Raw genomic sequence first — 16,397 nt, forward strand, 5'->3', positions numbered from 1 at the left:
CCCAGGGATGCTGTGCTACTCAGTCCTATGATGCTAGGGACCACTATGGCCACCCCAATGTTGGACAGTTATTAGGATCACACCTAGACTAATGATCAAGGTCTCCAGGTCTATATTCAGCAGTACTTAGAGAGATGTAAAGAGTCTGGCATCAAATTGAGTCTGGAGTACACAAAGCCTGTGCTAATTCAATAAATGAGTTCTTTTAGAATAGGATGCATCATGGTGGCTATAATATTGATATGACCAAGGAGATGACCATGGTGGCTTTAATATTGTTACGACAGAACAGATGACCAATTCCCTTCAGGCAATGAGGGCAGTAGCATCTATATGCATTGAGTCACAAAGCCCTTTATTGCAACAGGAACCACCATTGCAGTTTGCAGATAATCCCCGTCAACTAGATTAAAAAAATAAATCACTGCTGCAAATAATGGTTTTGTTGCAAATCTTAAAACATTCTATGGAGAGCCGTGTCAATGAAGATTATAATAAACTCTAGGGAAATAAGTGGTTTTCTTGTGACATTCTCTCTGTGTTGAAACCTTCTAGTCATAACTTGGAGACAGGACATCAAAATAACTATAGAGACTCTTCACCCTCAGAACACTTAAAATATTGGAGAACTTGGATTAATGCATACTTTTGGAAACTGGCAAAGGGGCTTTATTTTTTTTTAAACAATAAGGAAAGCATTTTTTCATAATGTTCCCATGATGGTCAATTCTGAAGAAATTGATGAATCAGAACAACCCACAATCTGCTTCATTATTGAGAATTGAAAACTTGAGTATGTGGCCGGAGCAGTGGCGCAAGTGGTAGCATCTCATATGGTCCCCCAAGCCAGAAGCAATTTCTGAGTGCATAGCCAGGAATAACCGCTGAGTGTCACTGGGGTGGCCCAAAAACCAAAAAAAGGAGAAAAAAAAGAAAACTTGTGTATATATTCTGCTTCCCATACTTGCAAGTGACAAACTCAGAATAATAACTCAATCCATGTTGAACAATAATATAAGTAACTGATAAATTTTCTTTAAAAAAACAACAACATCGGAGGTTCTTACTAAGGTGCTTTTTAGATTTTATTTTGTTCCATGGAATGTATCAAACATCTATAAACCTGAATACATAGATACATAAACACACACATATGAACAAAGATCTTTTTAACATCTTAAATTCTTACTGATATAGAGGAATCCCCCCAAAAAAAATCCCCAACAATTTCCCTGAATTTATGAATATGGGCTAACTCATAAACTGTTAAAATATTTCATTTCCATAATAAAATATCTACAAAAATAGATAACATTTACAAAAACCAGTTTTCCTTAGTAACCCTATAGGCAATCTTAGAAAGTTGCCATCTCCAGCAAAGAACGTTTGAATAACTGAGTACTTCTGGAAAGGTCCGTTACTTGGTGCACCATTTCTTGTAAGGCGGTGGTACTGGGATAATGCAGGGCAGCAGTCTTGGTCGCTATGACTATAGTTTTGAGCTGTTCACAGAGCTGGTTGCTGGAGTTCATGACTTTATTACGAATGTCTTGTGAAGCAACCTGCCTTATCAGAGTGTCTCCAATGAACACCAGTTTGTGTGCACTTAGGATGACGAATTTGCTGTGGGCCACGAAGATCCGGGGGGGCTGGGCTGAGCTGACACAACTGAAGAGAGCATCAATGGCGTTGAGCAGAGAAATGTAATGGGTCTCACACTGATCGTAGTAGAAGCAGAGTAACTGCCTGTCTTGTGCACTCACATTGTTGGTGGTGGTTGTCAGACTTTGAGAAGGCTTCCACTTGGACATGTCATTCTCCACAGGTTTTGTGATTTCTTGTTCCAGCAACTGGAACTGACTGAGCTGCAAGGAAGAAGGCCACAGATTTTATTAAGGGTAAGTGTGAGGTATTAAAAATTAATCAGTTGTTTCATGGTATTTATGTAAAGAACAAAAAAGAAATGAAATTAGGAAGACCACCTATATTAATCAGCTTTTAAGGGCTTATATCTGGGAGTATGATAGGAATTCTGTCATTTATTTTTATTGTGATGACATATTACTTTTGTAGTTCCACTTTTGTTTTTCTGTTTAGTGCCCTACATGTTTATTTGACTCCTACCATGTGAACAGTGGTGTGTAACAATTCCTGGGGAGGGGCTGGGGCGATAAATAGCACAGTGGTAGGGCCTCTTTGCCTTGCATGCGGCTGACACAGGATGGACCTGGGTTTGATCCCCCAGCAGCCCATATTGTCCTCCGAGTCTTCCAGGAGCAATTTCTGAATGCAGTGTCAGAAGTAACACCTAAGTGCCACTGGATGTGGCCCCCAAAACAAAACAAAAACACACCTAACTTCTTGTGAAAATATAAATCATGATTCATTGAAAATTAAAAATAAAACAAGATACTTGGTTAACAATTAAATAAAAATAAAAATTAACCAGTTGTGAAGTGATAGATTTTAAATTTCAAATCAGTGTCAGGTTTATTAGACATGAGATCTTGTTGGTCAGGTTGTCCTGCTTTCTTAAATTGTACAATGTTATGGCTGAGAAAGCAGCCTGAGAAATCCTTCAACTGTGTTCTTCTATGATTAGATACTTGATCTCTTCTGCCTTCAGGCTGGAGAACAGCATCGGATTCAAACCCAGATGTTACATCTTTATGAGAGTTACATGTGTTGAATTTATAAAAAATGCTTACAATATTGTTTGACATATTGTAGGGTCTATATGCTTTTCTTCCTTTCATTTCCTTTTTTTTTTTTTTTTTGGTTTGGTTTTCAGGCCACCCTCAGAGTACCCACGGCTTACTATTGGCTCAGTGTTCAAGGATCACTCCTGGTGAAACTTGAGGGACCATCTGCATTGCCAGAGAGTGATAGAATCTGGGCCAGCTGTGTGCAAGACAGGTGCTCTACCCTTTGCACTTCTTCTGGCTCAGTATAATTGTTTGAATATTAAGTGCTGACAGAAAAAACTAGATGTAGGACTCTCTTTGTCATATATATCACTGACAGATTATTCCTTCTTAAGGAATTCCTGGAATCTTAAAAACTTTATAAAATTCCTGGGGCTAGAGTAATAGCACAGCAGTAGGGCATTTGCCTTGCATGTAGCTGACCCAGGACTGATCTGGGTTCGATCCCTTGCATCCCATATGATCCCATGAACCAGCCAGGAGTGATTTCTGAGTGCAGAGCCAGGAGTAACCCCTGAGCGCTGCCACATGTGGCCCTCAAACCAACCAACCAACCAACCAACCAACCAACCAACAAACAAACAAAAAAAAAAACAATAAAAACCAAAACCAAAACCAAAAAAAAAATCCCCTTTTATAAACTTCCAATTCATTTCCTCTTTTTTTAAATACTTTTTTACTTACAATATGATATCTACAATTATTTGACTTAAACATGTCTAATTTTAGCCTTACTTAAAGTTTTTAGAGGATATGTCCTTACATATATTTGGAAAACATATTCTTTCCTCCTCTTAGACTAAACCAAGGATAGCCAAAGCATTGGCTGTCTACACAGGAGATTTTTGGTGAGAAATGGATGGATAGATTGATAGGAGATAGAAAAGTTTGATTGTTTTTAGTCAATATCTTGATGAATCAAAAGAAGGGAATTGGGGGCCGGAGAGATAGCATGGAGGTAAGGCGTTTGCCTTTCATGCAGAAGGACAGTGATTCGAATCCCGGCATCCCATATGGTCCCCTGTGCCTGCCAGGGGCGATTTCTGAGCTTAGAGCCAGGAGTAACCCCTGAGGGCTGCCAGGTGTGACCCAAACACCAAAACAAAAAAACAAAACAAAAGAAGGGAATTGACTGTCAGCTGAAGAAATTGAGTAGTTGTAGATTGTGTTATGTTATAGGGCAGCCAAATGAGTAGGTAAGTAGAGGAAAGTTAGAAAATGAGAGAGTAGGGCCCGGAGAGATAGCACAGTGGCATTTGCCTTGCAAGCTGCCGATCCAGGACCAAAGGTGGTTGGTTCGAATCCCGGTGTCCCATATGGTCCCCTGTGCCTGCCAGGAGCTATTTCTGAGCAGACAGCCAGGAGTAACCCCTGAGCACCGCCGGGTGTGACCCAAAAACAAAAACAAAAACAAAACAAAAAAAAAGAAAATGAGAGAGTAGGAAACAACTCTTGAAAAAAATCCGAAGAAGGAGCTTGAGAGATAGCATGGAGGTAAGGTGTTTGCCTTTCATGCTTAAGGATAGTGGTTCGAATCCCAGCATCCCATATGGTCCTCTGTGCCTGCCAGGGGCGATTTCTGAGCATAGAGCCAGGAGTAACTTCTGAGTGCTGCCAGATGTGACCCCCCCAAAAAAAATAAAAAGAAAAAATGCAAAGAAGATGATCAAGATAATCACTGGATTTGATTATTTTTTTATTTTTTCTTCTTGAATTCCCCTACTATAAAACATATTTGGACTTGCTTGAGTGGGTTAGTCTTTAGGACTTACAGTCTTTTTTTGGGGGGAGGGGGACTTACAGTCTTAAGCCCAATATGCTGAATTTTAATATCTTATCCTGGAAACATATGTGTGGATACAATCCAGATACACTCAACTGGATTCTTAAATCCATATTTATTCTTTTTTTTTTTTTTTTTGGATTTTGAGCCACACCTGGCAGTGCTCAGGGGTTACTCCTGGCTGTCTGCTTAGAAATAGCTCCTGGCAGGCACAGGGGACCATATGGGACACCAGGATTCGAACCAACCACCTTTGGTCCTGGATCGGCTGCTTGCAAGGCAAACGCCGCTGTGCTATCTCTTCAGGCCCCACCATATTTATTCTTATACCTTATTATGTGCTTTAAAACTTGTTGTGCCAAAGTATGCTGAAAAGATTAAAATCATAACTTTTGAATTCTGAGTTCAAAACTTGTAACTACAAGGAAACATTTTCCCTTATTTTTTAGATTTTTGAAAATTACTTAAAGAAGGTTGTTCATAATGCAGTTGCTTATTTTTTTCCCACAGTTACAAATTGCACATGACTGACTTTCAGTCATACAACTTACAACACCCTTCACCAGTGCACATTTCCCATCATCAATGTCCCCATTTTCCCTCCTGCCGTCTTCCCTGCCTTCTCCCTTGCATGCCTTCTTATTATTTGGGAAATATGGGTTTCAATATGGGTTTGGTTCTGTTTGAACTTACCTGATGATGTTCCAATTGCATCTTGTTCTGTTTGATGATATTTTCTTTTTCCAATAGCTCTTTCTGTTGCCTCTCAAACTCTTCTTTTCCCTATTATTTTTCAATATAAATAAAAAATTATATTACCATCGTGATTTACTTATACTCATAATTTCGTTGACAGATATATAAGTATCCTTCTATATTTTACTGCCTTGGCAATTTACCAGATGCCCAGTTAGGCCCTATGAATCTCATATAGGAATGACATATTTTTCAGCCAGACTTCTACAATCATTGCATAAGTTAAGGCTAAAAACTAAAAATTCTGTGAGGTACCACTCTCTGTTTTATTTTAGCATTTTCAGAGCTCATGACCTCTTCAACTTGTACACTATACCATTTCTCAGAGTTCTTTTCTTTTCTTTGGTTTTTGAGCCACATTCAGTGGCTCAGGGGCTCTGCGCTCAGAAATCGCTCTTGGCAGGCTTGGGGACCATATGAGATGCCAGAGATAGAACCTGAGTTCATCCCAAGTTGTCTGCATGCAAGGCAAATGCACTACCATTGTGTTATCACTCTGGCCCTCAGAGTTATTTTCAAATAAATCATATGAGAGGCCATAAACATGTTCAAGTGCAGGTTTAAATGGCCTCCACGTAGTATTTTTAGTTTTTTCTAATTACCTACCACTATATATCAACTTAGTACTTCTCAATGTACATAGCTGATGACTGTTGTCATATTGTAAAATCACTTTTATTTTGTTTGTTTTTTGGGCCACACCTGATGGTGCTCAGGGGTTACTCCTATCTCTGCACTCAGAAATAAACTCCTGGGGCCGGAGAGATAGCATGGAGGTAAGGTGTTTGCCTTTCATGCAGGAGGTCATCGGTTCAAATCCCGGCACCCATATGGTCCCCCGTGCCTGCCAGGAGCAATTTCTGAGCCTGGAGCCAGGAATAACCCCTGAGCACTGCCGGGTGTGACCCAAAAACCACAAAAAAAAAAAAAAAAAAAAAGAAATAAACTCCTGGCAGGCATGGGAGACCATATGAGATTCCGAGAATCGAACCAGGTCTGTCCCATATTGGCCCTGTACAAGGTAAATGCCCTACCACTTTGCTATCACTTTGGACCCTGTAAAATCACGTTTTACTTTTTTTCTTTCACCTTTTCTGAGTTAACCAGTGTCAACCCTGACCCTCAGGTGATTTATATTAAACTCTGGCTGATAAAAGTGGTAGAGAAAGCAGTAGAGAGAAGCTAGGCTGACTAAGACCCAAGAAGCTGCTTGACAACCCCTGGTGAAATGTACTTTTTCCCGTGACTCTGTCTGATTTCTTGTGCGAAACTGCAAGCTAAGATCCCCACAGACTAGCAAAGCAAGTGTGCAAATCCTCAATCTAGTCACTCCTCAAACCTTTTTATCAAACATAGGCATGGCTCAGCGTTCCTTTTTCTACTCTCTTACCCTTTAAGGGACTTGCAGTTATTAATAGGCTCTGGAGAATTAGTGGTTCTAAGTTGAGTTAACATAATGGTAGAGGGGCTAGAGTGTACTATAGCAGGTAGGGCACTTGTTTTACATGGGGCCAATCTGGCTTCCATTTTTAGCATCCCATATGGTCTTCTGAGCACTGTAAGGAATAATTCATGAGTGCAGAGCCAGGAGTAACCCCTAAACATTGCCAGGTATGAACCCCCAAATATAAAAAATAAAAATAAAAAATACTGGAAGAATATTATACTCAGCCAAATTCTAAATAATGAACTTTGGTAAAACGTTTTAACTTCATAAAGTAAAAGAGAATCCTGTCAGGAATGCATGCTAGCTTATAATTTATACTTATTGGAGATAGACTTGTGACTGCTCAGTTTCCCCCAGGCAGGGAAATTAAATTATAGGTCAATTCATATTCAGTAGTCCTCAAGGTACGTGTGAAATATGATTAAGTTTCTCTTTAAGTAATTGCACACACAGTGACACAATAAAGATATTGCTAAATGCACAGAACCTAAGAAATTCTCTAGCCTAAAGATTTCCCTTTTACTCGAAAAATGAAGCTCCTATTTTCTCAGATAATTTTGAACTATATCATCAAGTACAAATAGAAGTGGAGCTGGTATCTGAGAACCTACCATAAATTAACTGGTAAAGTTTCTTTCCTACTTGTTTGAGGTATTCAATGGCATAAAATCCAACCCTATGTGTAGTTCATTTTTCAAATGAGAAAAATAAGACCCAGAGATGTTATATAAGTTGGTTAGAAAAAGTGTCAGAAGAAGTTCAGAACCAAAGACAGTTTGGTGTTCCTACTGTGTAATATCACTTTCAATTCCAACCATTTGTATTAGCATAAATCATCCTCTTATATCTGACTCCCTAAAGATAAACATAAGTGCCTTATCAATTTAGTCTGTTTACCTGTAGGTGGACATAGTCATAATCATCCATCCAGCTTCTTTCAGAGCCATCACTGCTGCTACACTCTGGGGCTTGGTCCTTTTTTAGGCTTGAGATCAATGGCTTATTGACTGCCTGGCTCTTGTGTTCCCCAGGATGCAGCAGTTGGGGACTAGGGTGGTATTCAACAGAGTTCAGGATGCCCTCAGGTCCATTCCTCATAGGTGAGCTGCCAGGGCCTTGTCTGAAGAGAGACTCTGCATTGGTATTGATGGTCGTGGTGAGCTGTTTGGCATCATCAGGAACAGTCTTGGCCACCATCACAAGCCGATCCAGATCATCACACTTGTTTTGGGGCTTGCTGATGACCAGGATATTCAGGGACCAGTTGCATTCATTTAAATTATGGCTAGTTTGGCTCAGGATCTGGTAGGAGTCTTCTACTCTTTGGAGCTCCCTTTTCATTTTATTGTGGAGGATAAGTTCTGGGAGGCAGGAAGCATTGGCTACAGATCCCTTAGCAAAATGAAGGTAGTCTCGTAGGGACAGTTCCACCTTGTCTATTGAGGTGCGTATCTCATTGATGTTCCGTTCCATGTATGCATAGCATCGCCAGTCTGTGGTGACCAATGCCATTAGGTTCGAGACCCCCATCTCTAGGGTCTGTTGGAGCCGATGAAGATTCTCAATGGCTGTGTCTGGATCCAGTAAGAGTCTTTTGTCCTGAGATGGAGAGGCTGACAATGAAGATTCCTTTGAGGTGGTGGAAGATGTGGACATATTACTCCTGGTGCTACCTGTACTTGAGAAAGACAACCTATTGATCCCATCTACTACATCCTGAGAGACTTGGGCATCAGATGAACTGTGTAGAGGAACATCATAGACTCCATATCTTTCATCAGAACTTGCCTTTTCACAGATTTCTGTTGGTGGTTCAAGAAATTGAACCCCACGTGGGACATCATAAGCATCGTTCTGAGGACCTGAGTGTCCCAACCGTGGAGGTTGATGGCTTGGGGATGCACTTTGGTGTTTCTGCACTGCCTCTTCAGCAACTCCTGCAGTATCACAGTGGTATTTTAGATGAAGGTCCTTCCCCCCTGACTTGGTGCTAGTTGGGGGGACATCATAAACACCCTCATGTCTGACTTTCAGCCCTCCAGCTTGCCTTATTGGAGGGGGAAAATCATACTCTTTTTCCCGAAGTCCTGCTTCAGAGGAGGGAATGCCATAGACCTGAAAAGTAAATAAGAAACAAAGTTATTTATTCAATAGGCTCATAAGAGGACCTGAGTAGTAGTACATGGAAGTGAGGTTCAGAATCCTCAGTTCTGCTTGCTGCTTCCTCTTTCATCCTACAACTTTCACCCATTAGTAGGAGGTATTTCCCAAGACGGCTCAGTTCTGTTCCCACTTCCCTTATTCTTTGAAAGTGAATCCTTCCTAGGACCTCCAAAGCTATCTAGGGTATAGATCACTCTTGGCTGAATTGTTCTCCTTGTCTCTACTAGCAATAAGTTGCTTAAATATGAGACAGTTTCTTCATCTATAAAACAAAGGTAACTAACTGCACTTCCTGTGCAAACATACCAATGAGGGTGACAGAATCAAATATATTAAGACACATATATGGAGAAATCAATTATAAAACCTCTATATATGAGATATGAATTTCTGGCCAAACAAAATTAAGCATTAAAATTAAATATTAGAAATTAAAATTATTTTATTCTGTTATTTATTAGCTCTCCTCTGTGAGTTTTCCTTTTTTTTTTTTTTGTTTCTTTTTGTTTTGTTTTTTGGGCCACACCAAAAACCAAAAAGTGATGCTTAGGGGTTACTCCTGGCTATGCGCTCAGAAATTGCTCCTGGCCTGGGGGACCATATGGGACACTGGGGATCAAACCTCAGTTTGTCCTGGGTCAGCCACATGCAAGGCAAATGCTGTACCACTGCACTATCCCTCCAGCCCCAATTTTCCTTTTTTTTTATGTTAAAAAGAGTTGATTCTTTTTTTGGTTTTTTGTTTGTTTTTGTTTTTGCTCCTCCCCCTGGAGTAGGGAGGGGGGAAGCCTGAGGACCCCTAAAAGAGTCCACCTGGAACCCACTTCAGGCCACCTGAGCTGGCACCCAGGGAAGGCCTAGAGTCCAGGGGGAAATAGGGGAATGGCTGGAGGCCTGACAAGCCTCCCAGCACCCCCCTCCCCAAGCTAGGGAGTAGGCCTCCGGCATGGGGTGTCCCCTAACCCCATACCTGGGAAAAGCTGTCCGGCCCCTCCCCATGCTCCTCCCTCCTAGAGAAGGGAGGGGGAGAAGCCCGAGGACCCCTAAAAAAAGAGTTAATTCTTAAATATGCAACCCTAAACAGTTTTTCTTTAATTGATGGATTTCCTTTCTTCCACTTGCTTTCTTTACATATACTTGTTTTTTTCTCTTGGGTTTGCCTATCTTGTATGCCAGCATGTACATGGCACATACATGCACACAAACTTTTTTACTGCATTGTAGTTCACTTACCCCTTTAGCAGGAAGTGTGTCATATACCCCTTGAGGTTTTATCTCTCCCACTGGAACTGAAAACATAGCGCCTTTCACTGATGAAGGAGGAATGTCATATACCTAAAGAGAAACAACTAAGTCATTCAGGATGGACAAATCTCATATTTTTCATTAATATTCTATTAATATTTCAATGCTAAACGTTGAATTATTCATTTATAGACTTGCTCTTTGGCTCGTATACTATATCATAACAATGCATGTATACTGCTGGGATTTTGTATTACTAAAACATTATTATTTGGTAATAATGAAATACTAGTACAAATTTAATAAGCAGATGATAAAAGTGTTATTTTTAAAGTTTGTGGTTGGTGAGTGAAATACTCACACTGCACTTAACCTTGTCATTTGAAAGTTATATTTCTTGGAATATAATGATAAACAAGAATCATTGCCAGCTTTTTTGTTTCTTTGTTTGTTTTTGGCTTTTGGGTCACACCCGGCAGCACTCAGGGGTTACTCCTGGCTCTAAGCTCAGAAATCTTTCCTGGCGAGCTTGGGGGACCATATAGAATGCTAGAATTCGAACTACAGTTATCTGCATGCAAGGCAAACACTTTACCTCCATGCTATCTCTCCGGCCTCTCATTGCCAGCTTTTTAAAAAACTAAGTTTCCTGACAAAGAAAATCCAGAAAATGATAAATAGCATTGGCTCAAATGGCTTTGAGAGAGAACCAAAGAATCATATGTACTATAATTTGTCATTTGTAATTCCTTTTCTTCTGTATCTTTAAACTAAAGCTATTGTGAAGAGCTACTCATCTCTGGCAACCAGGTTCTTGCTACATACCCCTTGAGTGGCATGGGAAGGAGGGATATCGTAGGTGTCCTTTTGGTATCTGGACGGGTACTCGTAGACATAGCCAAGATTTGTCCTCACTGGGGTTATCACCTGGGGACAAGAGAAGATATGATGTAAAATTCCAAGCCCAAGTTCTGAGTGAATATTTTAATTTTAAGCAGGCACTTTTTTCTCATTAAAAAATAATAATAAAAAAAAAAGGAGTGGCACAAGCGGTAAGGTGTCTGCCTTGCGTGCTAGCCTAGGACAGACTGCAGTCCAATCCTCTGGTGTCCCATATGGTCCCCCGGAGTCAGGAGCGATTTCTGAGCGCACAGCCAGGAGTAACCCCTGAGCGTCACTGAGTGTGGCCCCAAAATCAAAAATCAAAAACCACCTGGCTGTGCTCAGGGCGTACTCCTGGCTCTGCACTGAGGGATCACTTCTGATGGTGCTTGAGGAACCAATTCCTAGAATTGAACCTGACTCATTGTGTGCAAGGCAAGCATCTTACCCACTATACTATTTCTTGGGTCCCAGAGAATCAGGAGTTTTTTTTTTTTTTTAATAATATCTTTATTTAAGCACCATGATTGCAAAAATGTTTGTAGTTGGGTTTCAGTAAAACAAAAAAAGAGGGGCCGGGTGGTGGCGCTGGAGGTAAGGTGCCTGCCTTGCCTGCGCTAGCCTAGGACGGACCGAGGTTCGATCCCCCGGCGTCCCATATGGTCCCCCAAGAAGCCAGGAGCAACTTCTGAGCGCATAGCCAGGAGTAACCCCTGAGCGTCACAGGGTGTGGCCCAAAAACCAAAAAAAAACAAAAAAAAAACCAAAAACAAAAAAAGAACACCCCCCCCTTCACCAATGCAATCTTCTCACCACCAATCCCCCCCCCCCCTCCATCAGCACCACTATTTGAGACAAGGCATTTTATTTCACTCACTCACTACCATTGCCATGATAGTTGTTGGTGTAGTTATTTCTCTAACTGCACTCATCATTCTTTGTGGTAAGCTTCATATCGTGAACCAGTCCTTCCAGCCCTCATCTCTATTGTCTCTGGGTATTATTACAATACTGTCTCTTATTTTTCTTTAATCCCACAGATGAATGAAACTAGAGAATCACTTTAAAATTGTGAAAGTAACTAGAACATTTCTTTGTAGCCTCAAAAGCATAGAGTACTAAAGACATTACTAAAAAGTTTCGAGTGCTGAAACTATTTGTAAAGTGAATTATACAAATAGAGTTCCATCACTTAAAATTCCTCTCGTACCTTTCCCAGAGTGCTTTTTCATTCAACATTATTATGAATATAGATAAAATTCCATAAGTCAGTTGAGTACTTTAACAAAGCAAAATGCTCTCAAAATAAAACAGTATCCCCCCCCCCCCAGCAACAACCTAAGAGTGCTACTCTTAAATAGTCAGGAGCTCTTAATCTAATTTATGAATCAAATGCAATCCGAAGTCAGAAATGGCCAGAATTCTGGGCTCTGATTATTGGAGACGACAAAAGTAAAACATCACAACTTTGGCATTTGGAACAAATGTGAATCTACAATGTCAGCACGCAAACACTTTCATATCTATACACTTCACTGTTATCTTAAGCACAGTTAACTTTGAACTTAACATTCCTTAACATTCATTTTTTGAACTTGCATTCATTTTGAAATAGATTTAATTCTGCAAGGGCTTTTATGTTATCAGGGTCTAGATTCTGGATTCTTGCCCTCCCACTCCATTCACACATCACTATGTAAAATATTACTCATGCCATTTTTTAAAAAATAATTTTTATTGGGACCCATGTGAATTACAAGTCTTTCACAGTTATATTTAAGGTACATAGAGACAGTGAATTAGGGCAATTTCCCACCACCAGTGATGACCTCCCTTTGCCCCTTTTCCCAGCATGCATCCCATCCTTTCCCATTTGCCCCCTGGACTGCTAGAGTAACCAGTCCCCTTTGTATATAACTTGTAGATCTGATTCTGTTGTTGTGTACTTTGGGTTTAGTATTTAGACGTTATTCAGGCCATTTTTTTTAGAACATAGAAAATTTGGAAGAAAAAATTTTTTTCAGGAAAGAATTGTTTTTGTTTTTTGTTTTTAATCGCCAGGTTTTCTCTTTTCTCTAATGTGAAAACTCTGGTGTCAGCTGCCTTGGTAAAACATCTTCATGTCCATCTTATGTTGAAATGAAATGAAGTCAAAAGCACTGATTCCCTTTCTTCCTGAGGCTCAAAAATGCCTGACCTCAGTGAAATTTAAATCTTTGTTATTTGCAGCTCACTGATTCTTGTAAACAAGGTAAAATAGATTAGCTTATAGTCACCACTACGTCAAATCTCTTCACAGCTTCAGTGTTAGAAAAGGAACCTCTGACTTTAGGGCTTGTTGGCTCCAGATACACAAAAGGTGTGGTCGCAATCAGCACTGTTTCTTGCCTTTGTGGATTTTCCTGGCAGAAAGTATTAATGCTTCCTGGTACTTAATGTCTCACTTCCTGACGAATGTTACCAAACCCCAACTTACTTGCTCCTTCTCATTTAGAAGATGCCAGTGGTCATCTGGTCTTTTAAAATTTTGCATCACAAACCAACCATTTCCCTCGTTTATTCGCTAAGAGAAACAGATGGTGAATACCGCAGGGTGGAAAAGCCAACAAAATAAAAATATTTTTCTGGATTTGAGCTTTCAATATATTACCATCTCATTCCCAGTGGTCCACAAGTGACGTTTTCAATAAGCCAGTGATTTACATCTGGTCAGACACGTACAAGACATGAAGATAACCACTTTGTGATGTCTGAGAAGATATCACAGCTGGATGTTTTTCACTTTTTTGGACATGCTCACACTCAACCCATCACTTGGATCACTTTCATGTTGATTGTGTGTTCTCTCTTTGGAGGAAAGTGCTGACTCTTTAGCACAAAATATCCAATTTCGTGGTTCATTTTCTTCCTATTTGGCGTTGTACATGAAAACCTTTCTAATATCCTAGAATTACTGAACCTCAACTACAGGAACACCAATGTCTAGCTAAGAGAACATAAAAGGAGAATCCATCCTTCTGGGTGTTGTATGATGAAAGCATTGAAGGGATTGCTACAGAAGGGCATTATAAACTAATTTCCTCTGCACTCTGAGGCCATTGGTAGAGGGAGGTTGACACTGGTGATGAAAAGGACCCTGGCTCATTGTATAATTCAAATTCAACTATGAAGGCTTCTGTTGATCACAATTGTTTCAATAAAATAAAATAAAATAAAAGCTAATTTCCTCAAGGAAATCAAGTTAGATTTTTATTTCACTTTCCCTTGCCAATTTTTCTTCTCTGTGTTTCATTCTATATATTTATTTATGGCTATAGGACTTAGCCTTAAGACTTACCAAACAGACAATTTAGTTCATTAGTGTTGCTAAAAGGGACTACATTGTGAGATTTCCTGGGGGCTCTTTGAAGGATTCCTGCAGTTGCAACTGCTACCCTAAATACCCTTGCAGAGCAGGTACATTTTCCAAATATGGATTTTTTTTCAGTCCCCAACAGAATATAATTATTCTAAATAGTTAGTATGTCCTTCTTGTCAACAAATGGAAGACTGATCTGACACTTTGAGGTGAGCTATAAAATAGAAAAAAGTAAAATGTACATGTTTAGAAAAGGGATAATTCATCTAATAAAGATATAAGTCTGGGTCCTAGGCATATACTAGCAAAATTTCATTGAGTAGCATTTTGTTAGCTTTTTAATGAATCTGCTAGCATGAAAAATGGGCATGCTTGCTCTATTCCAAACTTTAATCTATAAAACGATTCATACTGTTTTCAGCATCAGATTCTAGGCACCATGAGTCATTTGTAAGAGGTGCTTTAAGGGCCAGAGAGATAGTACAGCTTGTAAGGTGCTTGTTTTGCATGTGGCTAACCTGGGTTCTATCTCTGGCATCCCAGATGGTTCCCCTAGCCTGGCAGGCTCTCTGTGTCCAGGAATAAGCTCTGAGCATAGTGGGGTGTGGCCTCCAAACCTCAAAAATGTTTTAAATATTTTCATACCTCATAATTTTGAAAAGTTTATTTTTCACAGTGAAGTCTAAGGAACAACAAAACCCAACCTATGCATGAGTCAACAAGTTGGAAGAGAGGACCCTGGCATTTGATATTCATATTTCCATATTGTCTTGGGGTTGCATCTGTTGCAGTGAGACCACTTGTTAAGATACATTTGGAACTGAGCAGATAGAGTAAAGGAAGGAAATGAGCACAGTTTCTGTGTCGGGAGGCAAAACTAACACCCAATCCCTATAAGGCGATTCCTTGGCTCTAATTAACTTGAGGATATATGCCTTAAATTGCCAGATCTTTTCAAACTCTCAGGAGAAGCCAGAAATATCACTATTATGTGAACTCTGATATTCAAAATTGGCTTAAATATTCTGGGTCACACAAAGCATGTCATTGGTGCCCAGATTTGTAATCTTTACCATCCATCTGTGTATATCTGCCCTCCTCCCTTTGTACTTGGAAAGACTTGAATGGCAGGACTCCACCAATTATGTCTTGGCAAAACGAAACTATACAAATTCTTTGTTTTTCTTCTAGTTTCTAAGACATGCCCAAAGGTACTTGTGAGTCATTTTCAGTTTAGTGCTCTGGGGTTACTTCCATTGTTTCTTGGGAGACCCAGTATCTGGGTCTCCAACTTTCAAAGCAGACACTCAACTCATTGAGGTTTCTCTGCAGCCTTTGTATACATTCTTGATATATGTCTTGTACAAATCTTTCTGTTTTTACTCATGCTATAGCTATATACCTTTGTTTAGGATTCTCTTTTTTCCCCTCATATTCTTATTTTATTCAATAATTAAGCCAAGATGAATGTCTTTTTCCTTTGAAGACTTTTCCAGACAGATATATTATCTCCCACTCTTCATACACATTATCCATACATTTTATAGCATCTATTATATACATATATTTTTGCTGCATCTGTTCAGTATATTTCTAAAATACTATAATTGTGCTTATGGTTTGACTACATCAATGCATCTCATTTCTTGGCATTGGAGGGACAGAGAAAAAATTTAATACATTTATTTGTAAACAGTAGGACCTAACAGATTGCCTGGAATATGTTGTAGACATATATCTTATTTGAATATATAATGAACTAACACAAAATTCAAAAGTAATTTTTAAAAAAATGGTGTGGAACTGAAGAGAAGTTTAAGCAAGGATTACCCATATAGAATAAGGTTAATATCCAAAGAAGTCAGCTCCCAGTTGAGTGGGGCTCAGGAAATAGAAGTAATAGAATAGAAGAAATAGAAATACTGAAATAGAAAATAGAAATAGAAGGAAACAGAAAACTGTCTCTTATCAACCATGCATGGAAATATAAGTAAGAGAATTAAGAAAATAAAGTGAGGGGCTGGAGAGATAGTATGAAGGTAAGGCATTTGCCTTGCA

The 16,397-nt window shown here is 39.6% G+C and overlaps 1 protein-coding gene across 1 annotated transcript in view; it reads right to left on the reverse strand.

The window, feature by feature from the left end:
- Positions 1 to 1,330: 1,330 nt before the first annotated feature.
- NEDD9 (neural precursor cell expressed, developmentally down-regulated 9) overlaps positions 1,331 to 16,397 on the reverse strand; it is a 51,685-nt gene continuing 36,618 nt past the window's right edge. The window contains exons 3-7 of the mRNA XM_049765244.1: positions 10,925 to 11,026; positions 10,088 to 10,189; positions 7,589 to 8,806; positions 5,182 to 5,271; positions 1,331 to 1,865 (exon numbers count right to left, since the gene is read on the reverse strand). Coding sequence (XP_049621201.1) covers positions 1,356 to 1,865; positions 5,182 to 5,271; positions 7,589 to 8,806; positions 10,088 to 10,189; positions 10,925 to 11,026 — 2,022 coding nt within the window. The 3' untranslated portion in view covers positions 1,331 to 1,355. The remainder of the gene's footprint in view (positions 1,866 to 5,181; positions 5,272 to 7,588; positions 8,807 to 10,087; positions 10,190 to 10,924; positions 11,027 to 16,397) is intronic.

Source organism: Suncus etruscus, chromosome 18 (assembly GCF_024139225.1).
Source record: "Suncus etruscus isolate mSunEtr1 chromosome 18, mSunEtr1.pri.cur, whole genome shotgun sequence".
Taxonomy (NCBI): Eukaryota; Metazoa; Chordata; class Mammalia; order Eulipotyphla; family Soricidae; genus Suncus; species Suncus etruscus.